At 35.3% G+C, this 17055-nt stretch overlaps 1 protein-coding gene across 3 annotated transcripts in view; it reads right to left on the reverse strand.

The window, feature by feature from the left end:
* Positions 1-5000: 5000 nt before the first annotated feature.
* Positions 5001-17055, reverse strand: part of kn (EBF transcription factor knot) — an 88219-nt gene continuing 76164 nt past the window's right edge. The window contains exons 7-14 of one of the 3 annotated variants that reach the window (XR_001936915.1): positions 13610-13691; positions 11314-11446; positions 8007-8161; positions 7770-7896; positions 7336-7638; positions 6835-7089; positions 5914-6141; positions 5100-5175 (exon numbers count right to left, since the gene is read on the reverse strand). Coding sequence is in view for 1 of the 3 variants with exons in the window: in XM_018457995.1 (XP_018313497.1) it covers positions 5063-5175; positions 6835-7089; positions 7336-7638; positions 7770-7896; positions 8007-8161; positions 11314-11446; positions 13610-13691 (1168 nt within the window). In the remaining 2 variants the exon portion in view is untranslated. Of the gene's footprint in view, positions 5190-5913; positions 6142-6834; positions 7090-7335; positions 7639-7769; positions 7897-8006; positions 8162-11313; positions 11447-13609; positions 13692-17055 lie in introns of all 3 variants that reach the window. The other 2 variants (XR_001936916.1, XM_018457995.1) reach the window with 2 other exon arrangements.

Here is a 17055-nt window from a genome sequence, read left to right on the forward strand (position 1 = left end):
AAAATCTTCATTAAAAAGTTTATAAATAAAATAATTAAAATAATAAATTAAATATATTTTTTTCTTTTTTCGTGATTTCCTGCGAAACAAAGCAAAAAGAAGCATATGTCTATAGGACTTTTTTTCTTAGTTTTTTACTCCTCTACACGCTCCCGAAGTTTTGCCATTTAATTTGGAAACACCCTGTATATATATATAATATATATATTACACTTCTTTCTTTTGACAATTAAACTATGCATGTATTTTTTAAATTTCTATTAATAATGTAAAAAATATAAAATAAAAGGATTATAAGAAAAAGGTTTCTCTTTAAATATTTTCTATATATTTTTTAAAAGAGTGTACGTGCTTTCATAGATTTCACATAGTATTTTCACAAAATCGAATGTCTAAATCTTGTAAATCATGTTTCAAAAAGTGAGTAAGATGCATTTCGAACAGATCGTTTGTTGACGAGATTCACTATTCCGACAAGCTCATGGAAATTCGATACCATTGAAGGAAGATTACTGGTAATAAGCAGATGGTATAATATTCTTTCGCATCACTGAGAGTACAATGGGCTTGCGACGTCGTAGGATCCAGAAAGCAAACAGAATATGAATGGAGCCGACTTGCTGCATGAGTAGATCTTATCGCGATGAACTGTCAGGGGTGGATCACCGGATTGCTCTTATCCCAGCTTGCCCGAATGTTCATCCCCTTTGACACGCAACCCGAGCTTCCTCGATAACATAATAACGGTAAAGACAGCGCATGGTGATGCAACGATAACTATAGATAGACAACTAAAAAAGATCGGAGCTTCTTATACTTTAAAAGATTTACTATATACAATTTTTATTTTATACATGCTGCTTCCTTACTTCAAAGGTAATACAACTAAACAAAATTAAGTTTTTTAGAAAAGGAAAAAAATTATTACTTTACAGAAAATTATTGACTAATCAAATAATATTGACAAAAAGAATATACCTATTCTTACAACCCGATCAAATATCATTTTTATTATTTTTGTTTCACGAGTATTTAAAGAACCACTTTAAAAAGATTGGACGATTTTTTACGAAATTAACTATTATTAATCAATGAAAGTGAATTAATTTACTTTTAATGATCAATAGAGGATAATAATTGTTTACCTTATTTATAATAACTCGCGACAATTACGTTTTCGAGTTGTGTCATTTTTGAAGTAAGGGAGCGATATGTACATTGTAATATTATTTAATGAGTTTTTTAAGATTTAAAATAATAAATATCCGTTAATACTTTCCGTTAATATTTTTCTCTTTAAGAAATCTTCAAAAATGGATATACCTACATTTTTCTCTAATAAATATAGGTTTCTTGTAAAATTGCATGTTTTATTCTTTTTATAGATTCAAATTAGATCATGCTTGCATTATATTAGGTTTTATGTAAGAGCATATGTCAAAAAACTTAAGCTGACCGCAGCAAGTTGGCGTTATATCTCTTTGTTCAAGGTAAAGGTTAAAACAACCGAGGGATTAAGATTATCGCTTATCCAAAATGAAAGCTTCCATTATTTTTGTTAAGTATTGATGATATAACTATTATTATTCTATAATAACAGCAGTAATTGAATGATGTTATATACTTTAATTTAATAAATAATACTATTAAATAGTGTAATGGCAAAAACTTTTAATTTTATTTCACTCGCAGCTATCGTAAATTTGATAATACGGTACAGGAACTTAATTTCTATTTAATTTTTTATACACTTTTTATTACTTTTACTTTTTATTTTCTCTATTTTATTTCTCATTCTTTCAAGAGTTATAACTTGAAAGATTTTCAATAGAATTTAATTTTCTTACTTTTTTAATTTTTAATGATAGAGAAACCAAAATTACGCAGACTATACATATATTTCTATTAAAAATTTTTTTAAAGAATTTTTTATATATTTTTTTAAAATTTTATGTAAATTTCAAAATTTCTGTCTAACTTTATATAATTTTCTAGAAAAAATTTCCCAGATTTTTTATACAAATTGGAGCACTTCTCACAAGTGTTGTTGAAAAAGCCTAATAAATTTTGAAATGTCTAAGATTTCTAAGATTCCTATAATTTCTGAAGAAAACTTCTAAAATCTAAAAAAGTTTAATATTTTTTGAGAAATCTTAATAAATTTAAAATATGATGAATTTTTATAAAAGATATTATAAAAAATAATTATAAAATAATATGAGAAATTTTTTTACAAGAGCAATTACTATACAAACTTTTAGAAGATGTACAGTTTGTGTATGTTTTCTTTTGATAAATTATATACTAGCGAAATTAGCGCGTTATTGTAATAGCGTGTTAGTCGTGTGCAAGTGAAAATCGATACCCTTCTATGGGAAGCCAAAGAAACCAGTATTTGAAGAAAAACGATTTCGTATTGTACCCACGTTGTAACGTTTGCAATGCGGCACGCGCCACCCCTGCCACGTGCCAGCCAATCTAAATCTAATAACACAAACAGCCTTACAATACATGCATCATATACGCCCGCGTTTGGCGGCAGGATGTAATGGGACACCATGTGAACTAATCGCTCTGGAGTGGTCCTTCAGATCCTGTTTCGCTATTTGTTGATCCCGACCTGCTCTCTCTCTCTCTTTCCCTGGGATAAATAGGTTCCCAGCTGGGTTTGATGATCAACATATTATGCAGAATAATTTCTGTTCTTTCTTTCACAAAGAGATTCTTATCTTACGATACTGAATAATTATCTTCTAATATACATGATACTTATCGAGGAAATATAATATTATTATTATTTGTGCAATAATCATTAGAAAATTGTATTAATTTTAATAATAACGAAATTGTTAATAATAAGTAAATAATTTTATAACATACTATTGCTGTTTGCTACAATATTTCACTGATTTAAATATTGTGTATAGTTTCATTATTTAATTTAAATATTTAATTTTTCATAAAATTAAAAATATGTGTCATGATAATTTCTAGATGAAAAAAATTACTCATATAAATTCCCTAGTTTCAAAGAATGTAGACAATACAGTACGATATTTACGTGAGATTAAAATAAAATACTTACATTAGGCTGCACACAGCTGCTACTGTTAAAATTAAAGATGATATGGGCAAAGAATAAAACATGGAAATTTTTCTATCATCAAGACTTTTAATTCTCAAAAAGTAAGTTTAATTTATTTCAATATACACTGACGAGTGTGTCTATACGCGCGAGTGTGCGTACCGTGTCTTCGCGTGCGTACAAGAACAACGCGTCTCGTAAAAGATGACGTGACGTGATTGAACCAAGGTACAATCAATATACATATATATATTTATATATATATAATCAACATCACAAGATCACAGAGCGCTTGGCTCCGGGACGAAGAATGCACTTCCTAGAAGAAAAGTACATACCAAGTCTCTCGATATGCAAAAAGGAACTCTTCATAATAATAACTTTTAACGGTATTCGTTTTGACAAACGATACGATCTACGCTCGTAAAACTGCTGTAAAAGTTTGGACTAATTGGGAATTTCAATCCAGTATATGCTTCGTATACTTTCGTGAGTTGTATGAGATTTGTTTTGGGCCGGCTTATCAAACGATCCAAATCAACTATATATACTATATACGTTTTATACAGATCGCGTTCGGTCCAACTTTTTAACGTTTTTGACCTGATTTTGTTGCCAGATACTGGTCATTTATCTAGATTTGGCTTTAAAGCGAAGAATGGAACGGATTGCAACAAATTCAATTTCTCATCCACGAATGGAGACGTAAACTCGTGCATTCCTGATTGGGATCACGTTAAAAAATTGGATGGCACCAACGCAATTATACAGATGTGCTACGTACATCCTACGTTTATTTACACCTATGTATAATAATTTTCACTCTAGAGTGACAATGTCATTTCGTTGGATTCTTGGAAATAGTTTTCTTTTTGTACATCATAACAATATTTACAAATGTATTTTACAAATTACGTTACACATACGCTAACTAGAGGCGATATTGGTTAGTCATAAATTGTAGGGGTAGGAAGTTAAAATTTCGAAGTCGAAAATGCTCTCTAAAACTATGGTATCTGTTATTCATTAATAAGCGATATGTCCGTCGAGTGGTGTCAGTTTCTTTTTCGATCTTTATCAGCCTCTGTTTGAATGATATAAAATATTTGATACCATCTTAGCTTTCTCATTCGATTCATACAATTGGCTCTTAATTCGTTAAATTTATTTTGTTTAAAATACAAAATTAAAATTGATAAATGTTGCTTGTCAACAGTATCAAATACAGCAATCGTATCATTATTATATTAATAATAACAAGAAAAATATACCTTCTATAATTTATCATAATTATTTTCGGAGCAATTTTTACATCGATAAATCATAATTAACGAATTCAATTATACATGAAATAATAAAGAAATAATTTAACAAAAAATGCTGTAAATTGTAATCACATTCAAATTTATAACCATATGTTCTAATATTGCTACAAATTGATCAAAATTATTATTTATACAAAAATTTAATATAAAATATAAATTATATTACAACTATTATAACAAAAATAAAATAAAAAAAACATTGTTTCACAAGTATATTTTTTAATAATCATCTGAGCCATCTTTTGACCGAGCTGTTATATTTATAAAAAAAAAAAACACCTTCTCGTTGTTCGATATGTATCGTTTCTTAACTAATGCGATCATTGATGATCGTTGCAAGATAATTGTCTTAGATTTTTGCACTGATTTGCCTGATTTCATACGAAATTGTCGACTTTAACTCCGACGAAAATGATAATGCCGCATGCGGTCCTTTTTCCTTTTTATCACAAAAGGAGCAAAAGAGAAAGAGAACCGCAAGTAACTCGAATTCGCGAAGGCAATGTACATATGCGATATAACTATCCGATAGTATTTATGCAATCATCTGGATAATTATTCAGATGCGATCGCATATACTATTTCGCTCGTACAACATCTCCGCGTAGGTCATGGTTCATGACATTCTCATCGGAGCTTACATCTCGTAGCACTATTTGCCATTTGACGAAAGCAGCGGACTGGCAGCGGCTGAGTATCCTTGATTGCAGGTGGGCAACATAAATGGGTTCATGTTGAACGGTGATCCGACCACCTCTCCTAGTCCTGCAACATACCCACTGTCGATTATACATTAGTAGTGCATTATTGCTGTAATGACACAATCAATAAATGAGAAATAAATGACAAAAAGCATAATTTTATATTCATAATAATAAAATTATTTAAATAAAGAAAAGATTTATTTATTTTTTTTAAATAAAATCATTCACGAAAGAAGTGAAGAGAGAAATAATTGTTAATTCTCTATAAAACAATAAAAAATAATCGCAAAATATGTTAATTTTATTTCTTTTACAGGATTATTGTATATAAATCCATTTATTCGACGTTTTAATAATTCTGTTTAGTTAAAGCTTTTAATTCTTGAGTTAAGTATGTGATTGGCGGGGGATTCGTGAAGCTTTATGATAATCCGTGCGAATAAATACGGTAGGAGAGTGGATAATATATATGTTAAAGTTCCGCGGAATTCAAAAAATATGTGCAAGGAAATATACTAATCATTTTTCGATTGCTGCGTGATATACACGTACACGTATCATATTTGATATTAGCATTATAATTTTATTCTAAGAAAATTTTCTTGCTATAAAATACATATGTCACTTTTGCTAAAGAAATTGAAGCTACTAATTACAATATTGACCATTTATTGAGTTATAAAGAGCTTTGTAGCATGAAAAGATATTATGAAAAAAGCAATTTAAATTTAACTTGAAAAACGACAATTTTCTATAATTAGATTGAGATTACTATCGCGTCGTAAATAAGTGTACGTACATTCTCAAATGTCGTCTCTCATAATTCTTTAATCACAGTGCGAAGGGTGATGGTGGTGGTGATGATGGTGTTGGTGGTGATGGTGGACGGTTAGCGGTTACTGGGCGGCTGTGGCGAGGTGGTGCTGTGTGGGCCAGTGCGGTGGGACTGAGGTGGTCGGTGGTCGTACTACGGGGGCGAACGCACTCCCGTCCCCGGATGTATAGAATATGCCGTATTGTTCGTGCGCTAAAACGAAAATTCCACATAAAGGAAAATCATAAGTGCGTGCATCGAATGATAATATTAAATAGAAAAAAATGTCATGCGTGCTGGATATGTGAACGTATATAAGTGTTAGGTTTCTTCGTTTCAAGTTGTGCCGAAAATCAATGCTTTCAGCAAAACTGTTTAGATAAGACATTTTTTAATAGCAACCAAATATTTTGATTATATAACAACGAATTTAGTCATTTCTATAAAATGCCCTTTTTTGCTTTGTAACAAAAATATTTATTTATACTAATTAAATAACTTAGTTTATACAAAACTGCACTTTTGTATATTTTAACTAAATATTTGTTGTAACAGCAAAATGTTGATTGATGAAACATTTTTCCAGTGTATACAGTATATTATGTATTTTAATAACGTTTAAAAGCGTATATAAGTATAACAAAGATAATAATTTTACGAATGTTGAATCTTAGCACTAAATTGCATTATTGAACATTCATAGCATTTTCTTTATCGCATTGCAATTTAATTTACATTATTATCATTTTAATCGATTTTATACGATTATTCGAATTGTAAAAGTCGTCTAATGTAAGAAGTTGTATTTCATCCCGGCACAATTTGGATTTTGCGGATATTGCAGCGACACTGTACAGACGTGGGATCGTCTGCAGGGGTAGAGAAAGAGAGAAGGAGGAGACTTACGTGAGGTGTAGAGAGTTGGGCTGCCGGTATACGGATTGGCGACAGAATAACTTCCGTTAGTACTGTGACTGTGTGGTGTGCTGGCTGAACTACCGCAATAACCACCGCCGGTTACGACACCACGTGGACTTGCGCTGCTGCTTTGTCTATAGGCATCGGCGCTACCGACGTTGGTTCCGACGCTACCACCGCTGCCACCACCGCCGCCGCCGCCTCCACCGTCAGCAGCAGCTCCTGTCGTCACGGAACTACCGTCTAGAAATAGAAACCTGCCCGTCAGACGAACTCGTCAGTATTTCAAGTCGTGAGTGGTTGCCTAATAAATTTAACTCAGGGAGCATCTGCGTCTTGATTGGTACGAGTCTCTATGGAGAAGAGATCGTAAGGTATTTTACTATTATAAATTGTATAATAAATATATATATTATTTAATATGAAAATAGTACGATTGTTTTCAAAGGATATTTTAAAAAAGTATTGTCGATTGAAACATGTACATACCATCCGTCCATTTTGCTGCGCTACCATTTTCTTGCACAGTCACTGCAAGTTGCCCCGTGTACGAATTAAAGGCTGTTGCTGAACTGGATGTGGGGGGTGCGGGTGCATGCACCGAACCTGGACTTCTGGGTGCTCCCGCAATCCCCATGTTTCCGCTCTTGGGCATACTATAAATGGCTTCCGCTAGATCCGCCGCCCTCTTCAGTACTATCTCCTTCGGAAGCTTTTCAGGGTCACCGGGGTGCCGCGGAACAAGTTTCTGTAACCTTTGGAAGCCGTAGTCGATCGTAGGTTCGTTTACCGCTGAAAAATTCAGCAAAAGTTCGTTTGCTGTTATTGCGTGATCGGGCAGTATCGTAATCTTTCCATGACAATTATTATTCGTGTAGATTTTTTGCAAAAAGCAAGTATCTGGCCTTTTTATTTGTACTTACAAACATAGACAAATCTACCAGGCGCTCCTTTACAGAATTGCTTGCTTTTGTAATGTAACGTAACGTCAACGACTCCAGGTATTTGTCGCGCCGGTGCCTGCACCTTGATCGCGTGTGGAGTGATAAACTGTAATAAAAACAACAAATATAATTTTTATATTTACCATAGTAAAATTAGACATATTCAGTCAACAATTAACATTATTGTGTACGACAGAATTATTGTAAATTACTGACCTCGCTCCAAACTAGCATTGATCCAAAAACTACTTGCAATCCGTCAAAGAAATTTTCTCCAATGATTATGACGGTAGATCCACCCGATGTCCAACCTTCATTAGGCGATATCGCTTTTATGCACGGTGTTTGGAGAGGTATTGGCGGATATAAACCTAAATTCATAACATAAAAATACTACTATATTTTCAACATTTAATTTTATTGTATTTAGTTAGATTCATAATTTGTATGAAATGCGTGGCGCTAAAATTTCTTTAAGACATAATTACGTTGAGTATTAACGATCTTAAAATATATATTAACGATCAATCCTCTCATATTAAAAAAAATTAAGAATAAAAAAATAAAAAATTATAAGTTGAGAATTAGATAAAATCAAGTAGTATTCTTGAAAACAACTTGCGACTGACGAGAGAGAAGAAATAGGATATGGAAAATTATCTGAATATTCTGTTTATTCGGTTGAGGCCGAGTGGCAGATATATTTTCCGGTGTGGCAGGCAAGTTTTCGAGGTCGTGAGACTCGTGAAAGTGAGAAAGAGGCGGAAAATGAAAGAGAAACTATGAAGGAGAACGGCAGAAAGAGAATGATGCGATGAGAGAAAGAGAGAGTACGAGGAAGAGGGTTGGAGAGCTCGGAGAAGGGTTGTAACAAGAAGGAAAGGGAGGGGGCGATCGGGCCGACGGTGTCTCTGCTTGGAATTTATAACCCAATGATATCATTTTGTACCCCGGCGAAGCCAAGCCACCCCCGGCACCGACCCTGGGCGAAGCGGAGCCACGGCAGAGTGGCTGACATCATGGTATATTGCTCTCAGTGATGCTCAAACACTTTCCACTTCGAGTGCTTATGTGCCGTCACATCGATAAATCTCGGCAGTTTGAAAGATCGCAACATTGTGTATATCTGGACGTATTTAAAAATATTTTTTTAAATAATATTAATGGCTATATTTCTTTACAGTTAACGGTTAACTATTTTTGGTTTCATAGACTAATAATAAAATAACTATTGCATTACGTGAAATCAATGAGATACTTCGAATATAAATTTCATAATGAAACTTCTGTAATAAAATTGTACTACGTATAATAATCAGAAAGAGTGCACCGTGTACAATTTTATTCATCGGATAAAAAATAAAGTCAACAAGTGACAATCACAACAGGAGCGTTAAAGAGTTGCAAGTATGGTCCCTACGCAAATGGGTATTCCTCAATGGGACATTGGTATTTATTGCGTTCAATGTACGAGAAAGTCGTTAAAGAGACCGGCCGTGTTGGCAACCATCCTGGTAGAGAATTGTCGAGCGGCGCGGTGTGGGCCGCCGTGAGGGTGGAGAGAGAGAGAGAGAGAGAGAGAGAGAGAGAGAGAAGTTGAAAAGAGGGATTCAGTAGAGGAGGCCAAGGAACAAGCGTACCAACCCGGAATAAATAAAATCCTCCGCGCCACTGAATGGTAAGGGGTGTTACTCCCAACCCTCTCGCGCCCCTCTTTTGCCACCGAACTATCGTCGAAGTCGAAGAGCCGTTGTACTCCGACACGTTCGGCCCGATTCTCTTTGATCACTGTGAGATCGCGCGATAACTTCATTCGCCGTGGTAAAGACTCGAGAAATTTATCAGATAAATCGGGTTTTATCTCGGCGTAAGCATATAATGATGTTGCATAATCGTATCACTTATATTTAGTCGGAACCGCGAACACTCTTCAATATCGTTTCATCGAATTCCGATGATTAAATTTTTAACTTATTACTTTTTAATATGGTATAAACAGAAACAGTATCTCATATTTTCCGTTACACGAAATGAGTTTGAAGTTTCTACAAAATTTACAATCGTCTGTCTCTCGTGTCATAAATTAAATTTAAAAAAGAAGGTAAAAGCCCATAAAGCATAAAATGAAATTAGCAACGATGTTTTGTCAAATAGGAAATGCGTTGTAAAACGACGTGTCGGAGAAGATAGATTGTAAGCAAGCGTTTCAAATTTCATGGACAATCAAGATTTGATTTGTATAGCAACTGGGAGAATTCGTTCACAATGACAGCAAAATCCACGAGATACCGGCGTTCTACGTTCTTCCCCTTTCTCTCGCATTTCCTGTCTCATTGGTATGCTCGTTTCGGCGTTTCGGGGGATAGCTCGCGGGGGGGATTTCGAAAGAGTGGATGTGTTGGTACCTTCATTGGCGTCGCAGAGACTCCAGGAGGGCGGCGCGAGATAGCTTAAACTTAGCATTCACAAACCAACGCACCGCGGCAACCACGAGGTGAAGGAGAGCGCGAGAACGACAGAGGAGGAAACTGAATGAGAGAAGCAGAGATCGAGATGAGAGAAGCGGGCCAATTCCACTCTCTTTCTTTCTATGTCTTTGCGCTCCGCAGCCAACCAGGTAAAAAGAAGAAACTGATGTGGTGGCGGGTGGAGACGAGAACCTTGGAATCCGTGGTGAGAAGAAGGGGGACAGGCACTCGGGCGAAATTCGAGCGAGCAGAGTGGAGGAAAATAAGACGGAGGAACAAGGAGCGCGGAACGAAGCGTGGATCCTTCGTTTCCCCGCATCCCATTGATTTACATCTTGTCTTGGCATAGGTAGGAAGAAAAGACGAAGGAAGAAGCCTGCGCGAGAGGAGCGAGCAGTCGAGGGGGTGGCCGCGCGATATCAGCCGTTTGTATGCGCGGCCGACGCCAAACTTTGCTGAATTGCCCTATGACTCCATATATCCCATTCTACCGGTGCGCCCTCCTGCAACCCTCTTACGATTCCGCTGCGCCACGGCTCCCGAGTCGTTATGCCGATCTCGAAGAAAACTGACCCCATCCCTCGCTGGAAGGGTGCCGCACGAGAGAAACAACACGCCGCGAGCATTCGAATAGCAATGCCTCGAACGTGAATAGCTCGGAAAGTCGATTTTGATCGACAAGCGTTGAAAGCTTACGGCGTGTGAATCATATCATCCGTGAAAAATCGATGCGTTGAATAAATGAGGGCGTTTAATGTGCGCACCGGGCTTTTTAATTATCGTCCGTTAATTAATTATCATATTTTCTGCGAGTGCTTTGTTAGCACGGCGAAGGCTGACTGCAATTATTATTGGGGAATATAGCAACTGAGTGCAAAATTAAATAACGAAAAACTGAACGGCGGGCCAATTGGTGTTTACGAACAAATCGAATTATCGTGTAAATGCTCATGCAGTTTCGCGATTAAATATGCAGACGATATCGATGCTCTGTTCCGCATAAATTATCTCTTTAATACTGATTAATTGATACTATTTATGAATCATATACTTACTATTGTACTCACTAGGATCACTGGGGTCCAAACGTTTCGCCCTGCGTCCGTGCTTACTGTTATTATGGACGAACATATTGTCCGAGACCGCTAGTAATGGTCCTTCCACTCCCACTTGCGTAGATATGACCACCTGTTAGGCAAAATGGAAATTTGCTGATATGAAAAATGATATAAGACAGGTACTCTCTAAAATTTTTGGAGTGGAGTTTAACTCTAAAGAATAAAATCTCATTCTTAAAAATTGACGATTAAGCCACTATTTGTCAACCTTGGATCAATTATCAACTCTTTGTCACTCTTTAGAATTAGATTTCATTTCAAAGATTTTAAAGAATACCTAATGTTAAAAATAAGACAATTAGAAATGTAATAAATAACGTAATGAACTAATAATAAAGAAATTATTCTTTATCTCATTTATGTATCAAACAAAATTTTATATTATTATTATACATTTGAAAACATGAATATTATAATATTTTCAGGAATTTTATTAAACGATGGGTTTCAAAGTATTTGAGAAACATGAAGGTCTATAACGCGGTATAATTCAACAAATGTTGGAAATTAATAATTTAAAATATTATGTACCTTCGTAAAATTTACGTTTATATCTGTTTATGATTGATTTAACAGAACGAACGTAGAAAAGTACGCAAAAGATGCTACTGTGAATAATATTGCATTTCTCTCGTTCATGCGCGTCATACACCGAGCCAAGTTCATCATGTCTTCTGTGAACGAGCATGCACAACTCGATTTGTTGCACTAGATACTACGGCATGCAATTCGTGACTTGCACATATGACGTTTGACAACGTTATAATTGCGTAAGTACAGGAATAGTCATATTAAAACACACGATTAACTTTCCTTATAGTTAACATAAAATATTTACACATAAATTATTTACGAGATTTTTAATAAGCTGAACAAAATTACTTGCTAAAGTATTTACGTCGTTCATCGCACATGCTTCAGGGCGTTGAAAAGATTTTTCGCGGTAAAGCAGGAAGAACGTTTATAAAATCGAGCGAGCGGCTGGAAAATGCCCGAAAGTTTTGTCCTTCGCAACTTTGCAACTTTCTCGCGTGCTGGTGATATTACTCGGCGAGTAACACCACCGCCAACTCAGAGTAAAACGACGATAACCTACACTGCCCCATGGCGGGAGAGATTTTGACTGTACTAAAATTTTAATTCGCAACTTTCGGCAGTAAGCAATTCAGAAACAAATTCAAAAGTACGATGAGTATTCTAATTCCATTTGTCGTTGTGCCGACGCACAAAAAGAAGAAAACTAAAAGAGTCGAATAATACGAAAAGAGATGATTCACGTAAAGGACGAACTGCTGAGGTCTTTGACCATGACTTGCATGGCAATTGTATTGATTTCCTATTCATTTTTTGACAGTCATTTTTTAAATAAATATAAGCTTTTTCATTTTTCTTGTATACTTTTGAATGCATTTATGTACTTGGTATACCTGTTTTACTTTGTAGGGTTGATTAATTATTTTTTAATTTTGTTTTAGCAGTATAGAATGGAAAGGGTACAATAGTATAGAGTTTTTGTAAGCAAGACTGGTTGTTGTAAAGGATAAGAGGTGAATGAATGTGGAGGTGAATGCAAGAATTATGCTTTGAGAATTAATTGTGGCAACTTTTAAATTATATCTGTTTGATGAAAATTTTGGCCGATTGTCAAGAAGTCGTCTAATCAGACTTATCGTTTTTATTCGTTTATAGAAATAATTTTATTGATTTTTAATCAAATATACGGAATAATAATAATAGAGTTCTACAAATTTACGGAAATTTTACGCGAAGAACAATGCTCTCTACGACGGTAGGCGTCATGCGATGTTGCGGCGGAATTTCGGCATTCTCGTCTCCGTCTGTCCGCCCCTATAATTTCGCGAATCGTGACTTGAATGATAGAAGTGTCTCGCGTAGTGTGTATTTCAGCATTGCGACACGACCTGGAACGTCTTCGAATCAAGTGAGTGGAAAGCCGAAAGCGATTAACTGTACTTCAAATAGAGCCGTAAATCGAGCTATGTGAATCAGATAAATGACATTATGAAAATGAGATTGTTTTTGTATATATGAACGAATCCATAAATTCTGATTAATATGGGTATATCCGTTTTTTTTTTATAAATATTTTAAATTCTAAAAATTTGACAAAAATTCTTAATGTATAATATATAAACAAAATTAACTCCATTAAACATTAATCGTGCAAATTTATATTTACGGTTGATAAACAGAGCGAGCACGGATAACTTACCTGGAAGCGTCTCATGTCACGTGGATTGCCAGCGTTCTTGAGGCAGTTTTGGTTACACTTGAGAAAGAACTTGAGGAAGAATCTGCAAGTACAGAGGGGACCAGAGTTAAACGGTTGACAAGGTGCTTAACGCTCTTCAACGCCGGCAACTTAATTAGAACGCGAACTTGGCTGGAAAGCAAGGCTGAATATTGTATAAGCCAATCGCGAGTCCCGTTCCACTCTCCTCTATTATTCAGCATTTCTCTAGATTAAACTCCCGACTACGTGTTTCTCGACCTGTAGGCCCGCGCGGCATTGTGTACTGCACGAAATATGCGGCTACTTTATTGTCCTACTGCAATGTCAAAGGACATTCCCGTAATACATTTTTACAATGAAAAGATACCATCACGATAAGCAATAAGTTTTCTCTTCTATATCATATTTTATAATTATTTTTGTAAACATATCTAAAATGTAATATAAAAAAATCGTTTACTTCTTGAAAATATTAAATACAAAGTAACATTTTAATATATTATATTAAAGTACAATTACTGAGAGAAATTTATACATATACTTTTGATCATTAATTTAAAAAAATAACATTAATAAGCACAAAATAATAATATACATGTTAAGTACTTATAAGTACCTGTAGGAGTCATGTAAGATAAGATTTTGAGATACAAAGATATATGTACATATACTGCATACATGCGGGAATTCTACCAAAAAGCCTCAGGCTCAATTTTCATGAATTATGCAAAACGCCGACAATATTGAATTTTAGAAATTTTTTTGAGTCGCATCTCACCTATTGGGTCGTGTCTAGAGAGGTGGAAAAAGTTGACTGAAGGCACAAGGAGAGTTTAGAGATCAGGATGCTGAATGCCAGACTGAGGAGGATCGAGAAAGCGAAGGAAACGCGTAGGAAACAATCAGAAGGACCGAGACGACGCGACGCCAATAACGACGCTGGCAAGGAGGGGTAGTTTTCTACGTAGCTGGTAGGCTTTTTATCCCATGGGACGCCATTGTCATTCCCTCCGAAGAGTGCGTCCATAGTACTAGGGACTTCATGGAAAAATCAAATGCATACCTTAAAATAACGCCTTTTTGTTTACAATTCTCTCACGCAGAGATTGTCAAAATTGCGGAAAGATCATACTTCTTATAATCAAGTAAAGATTTTTTAATTATCCTCTAATTTAATTTTCGTGTCAAATGCGTATCTGAGGTGATTTAAACATAAAAGAAAACATCGAATAATTTCTTCAAAAGCATTAAAGAAGATCTTAGTCACACATAACTTATAAAATTTTTAATTGAGATTATATTTGTATTTTATTTATCCATGATCGCCGAAAGTATTTAATCCACTTGCTAAAAATACATAAAACTTGAAAATGTGCAAGATAAAAACGAAACGCATTCATCGTAAGGGCGCAAAAGAGAATGTTGGAGTGAAGCAAAGGACGAAGGGCGAGACGACGTATGGGAGGGTGGGAAATTCAGCGATACGGAAAGAGAAAGGGAAAGAAACGTATCGATCTTGTGTTACACGCGTTTTCACATCCAGTCGTGGAACTTAGGCAGGTAGATGGTAGATTCGCGCGTGAGAGTTCAGTCTAATGTCGCGCGTGTTTCTGCGCGCTCGCGGAGAGTCGAGCGAATTTAATTTCGTTTACTCTTAGAGAACGTTAAGATGTTATCGTGATGCTGGATGGGTATTCAAAGCATTGTACCTTAGCTTATCGTGGCCGTGGATCTTGCTCTAAACACGATATCTTCGTCGCGCCTGAGGCGTCGCTCGACAACGCTGCCTCTAGTCGTTTACAGATAGGAATACCATCGACCGTACTTGCACCTACGATATTGCGAGAATAGCGCGAAGACGCCCCTTTAACGACGCCGACGACAACGAAAACGAGTCGGTAACCACCCTCGGATCGAGAACGTTTCACTTTGTATCTATATTGAAATCGTGTGTCACCGTTATTTAATAAAATGCGCAGACGGCTGAATATCTACATCACGTTTACTCCGATCATTCGATATAGATAATGTATATTCAAACTATTCAAATATATCTTACAAATTTGAAAGCATTTATATGTCGTTCTTTTACTTTAAAAGTGACATAACTATAAAAAAGTTAAATTTTTCAGAGAAGAGGAAATACTTTTTTAACTTGACAAAAAAATTAGTGTTAATAAAATAAATATCGGCAAAAAAATATATTCTTAACATGATCACAATTGTCATTTTGTATTATTTTGTTTCACAACCCTTAAAAAAACTACGCTTTTTGAGTGACAATTTTAACGATTATGTTTGAAAAACCATCATTTTTAAGTTGTGATGTTTTGACAATTTTTTTAAGTTAGGTAACTTTTAATGATTATTAGGATAATGTTTATATGATTCATCTATGGTAATAATAAAAAAATCATATTTTTTAATTGTGTCATTTTTTAAATAAAAGAGCGATACCTGCTAATCAAATGCAAGCCGTAAAGAAATAAAGTTGAAAGAGAAGAGAGAGGGGATGTACTTAAGAAAGTTTAACGCGATAAAAAGAAATTATATATTTGAATGAAAAGCCTGAAGTAATTGAAATATTCCGATCAGCGTTTCGCGCTCGCCGCTTCCAGCAAAGAAATCGGGCGATCCGCTTTCAGAATTTGACGCTAACAAAATGACCCTACTTACGCGAAAGAGTTCTATGAAGAGGGAGGAAGGACGTGCGCTTGCCAGGATCGGCAAAGGAAAGATAGGTAGGCTATAGATCTTCGCTTTTTTATATGGGATTCGTTCATCGGCAACACTAATCATTTACGACGCTCCCGTCGCGCCATCGCCATGGCACTTTATTTCTCTTTCTTTTTCCCTTACATGAGATCGTTTCCTTCTGCGCGTCCTCGAAGTATTGGCTGTTAGGGGCTAATGGATTGCGTTACCGACTGATTCAAATGCGAACTGGATTTCATTCCGGGCTCGATGGGGCGGCAGTATCGATGGTGTCGTAACGCGAACGCGTGCAAGAAGAAGGGCTAGTTTCTTACAGGGGATCAAATTCGATTCCGATAGTCTATTAGATTTTTCTCTTTCGTTGGCGGCCTTCGCGAACTCCTGTCAGCCTCAAAAAAATCTATTCCGAATCGCCGCTCAGGACACGCAATACCTATACACTTTACACCATGGAAACATTAGTGCAAGGTATCTGCCTTACATTTTAAATTATAAAATACTTTTGCATATATAAGTTTTTCATTATATAATCATAGATATATGTAAAATGAATGTATTATCTATCTATATATTATATATATACATATAGGGGAAAGTTGTCAAATGCCTAACCACTTAACCTATTTTTTATTATATTTTCTATTTGGCACTGTTTTGTATGCAAATGAACATTAGAAATTGTAGCTTGAGGTTTTGGACGCTTATTATTA

This window comes from Mycetomoellerius zeteki, unplaced genomic scaffold (assembly GCF_001594055.1).
Source record: "Mycetomoellerius zeteki isolate Tzet28-1 unplaced genomic scaffold, Tzet1.0 scaffold70, whole genome shotgun sequence".
NCBI lineage: Eukaryota > Metazoa > Arthropoda > Insecta > Hymenoptera > Formicidae > Mycetomoellerius > Mycetomoellerius zeteki.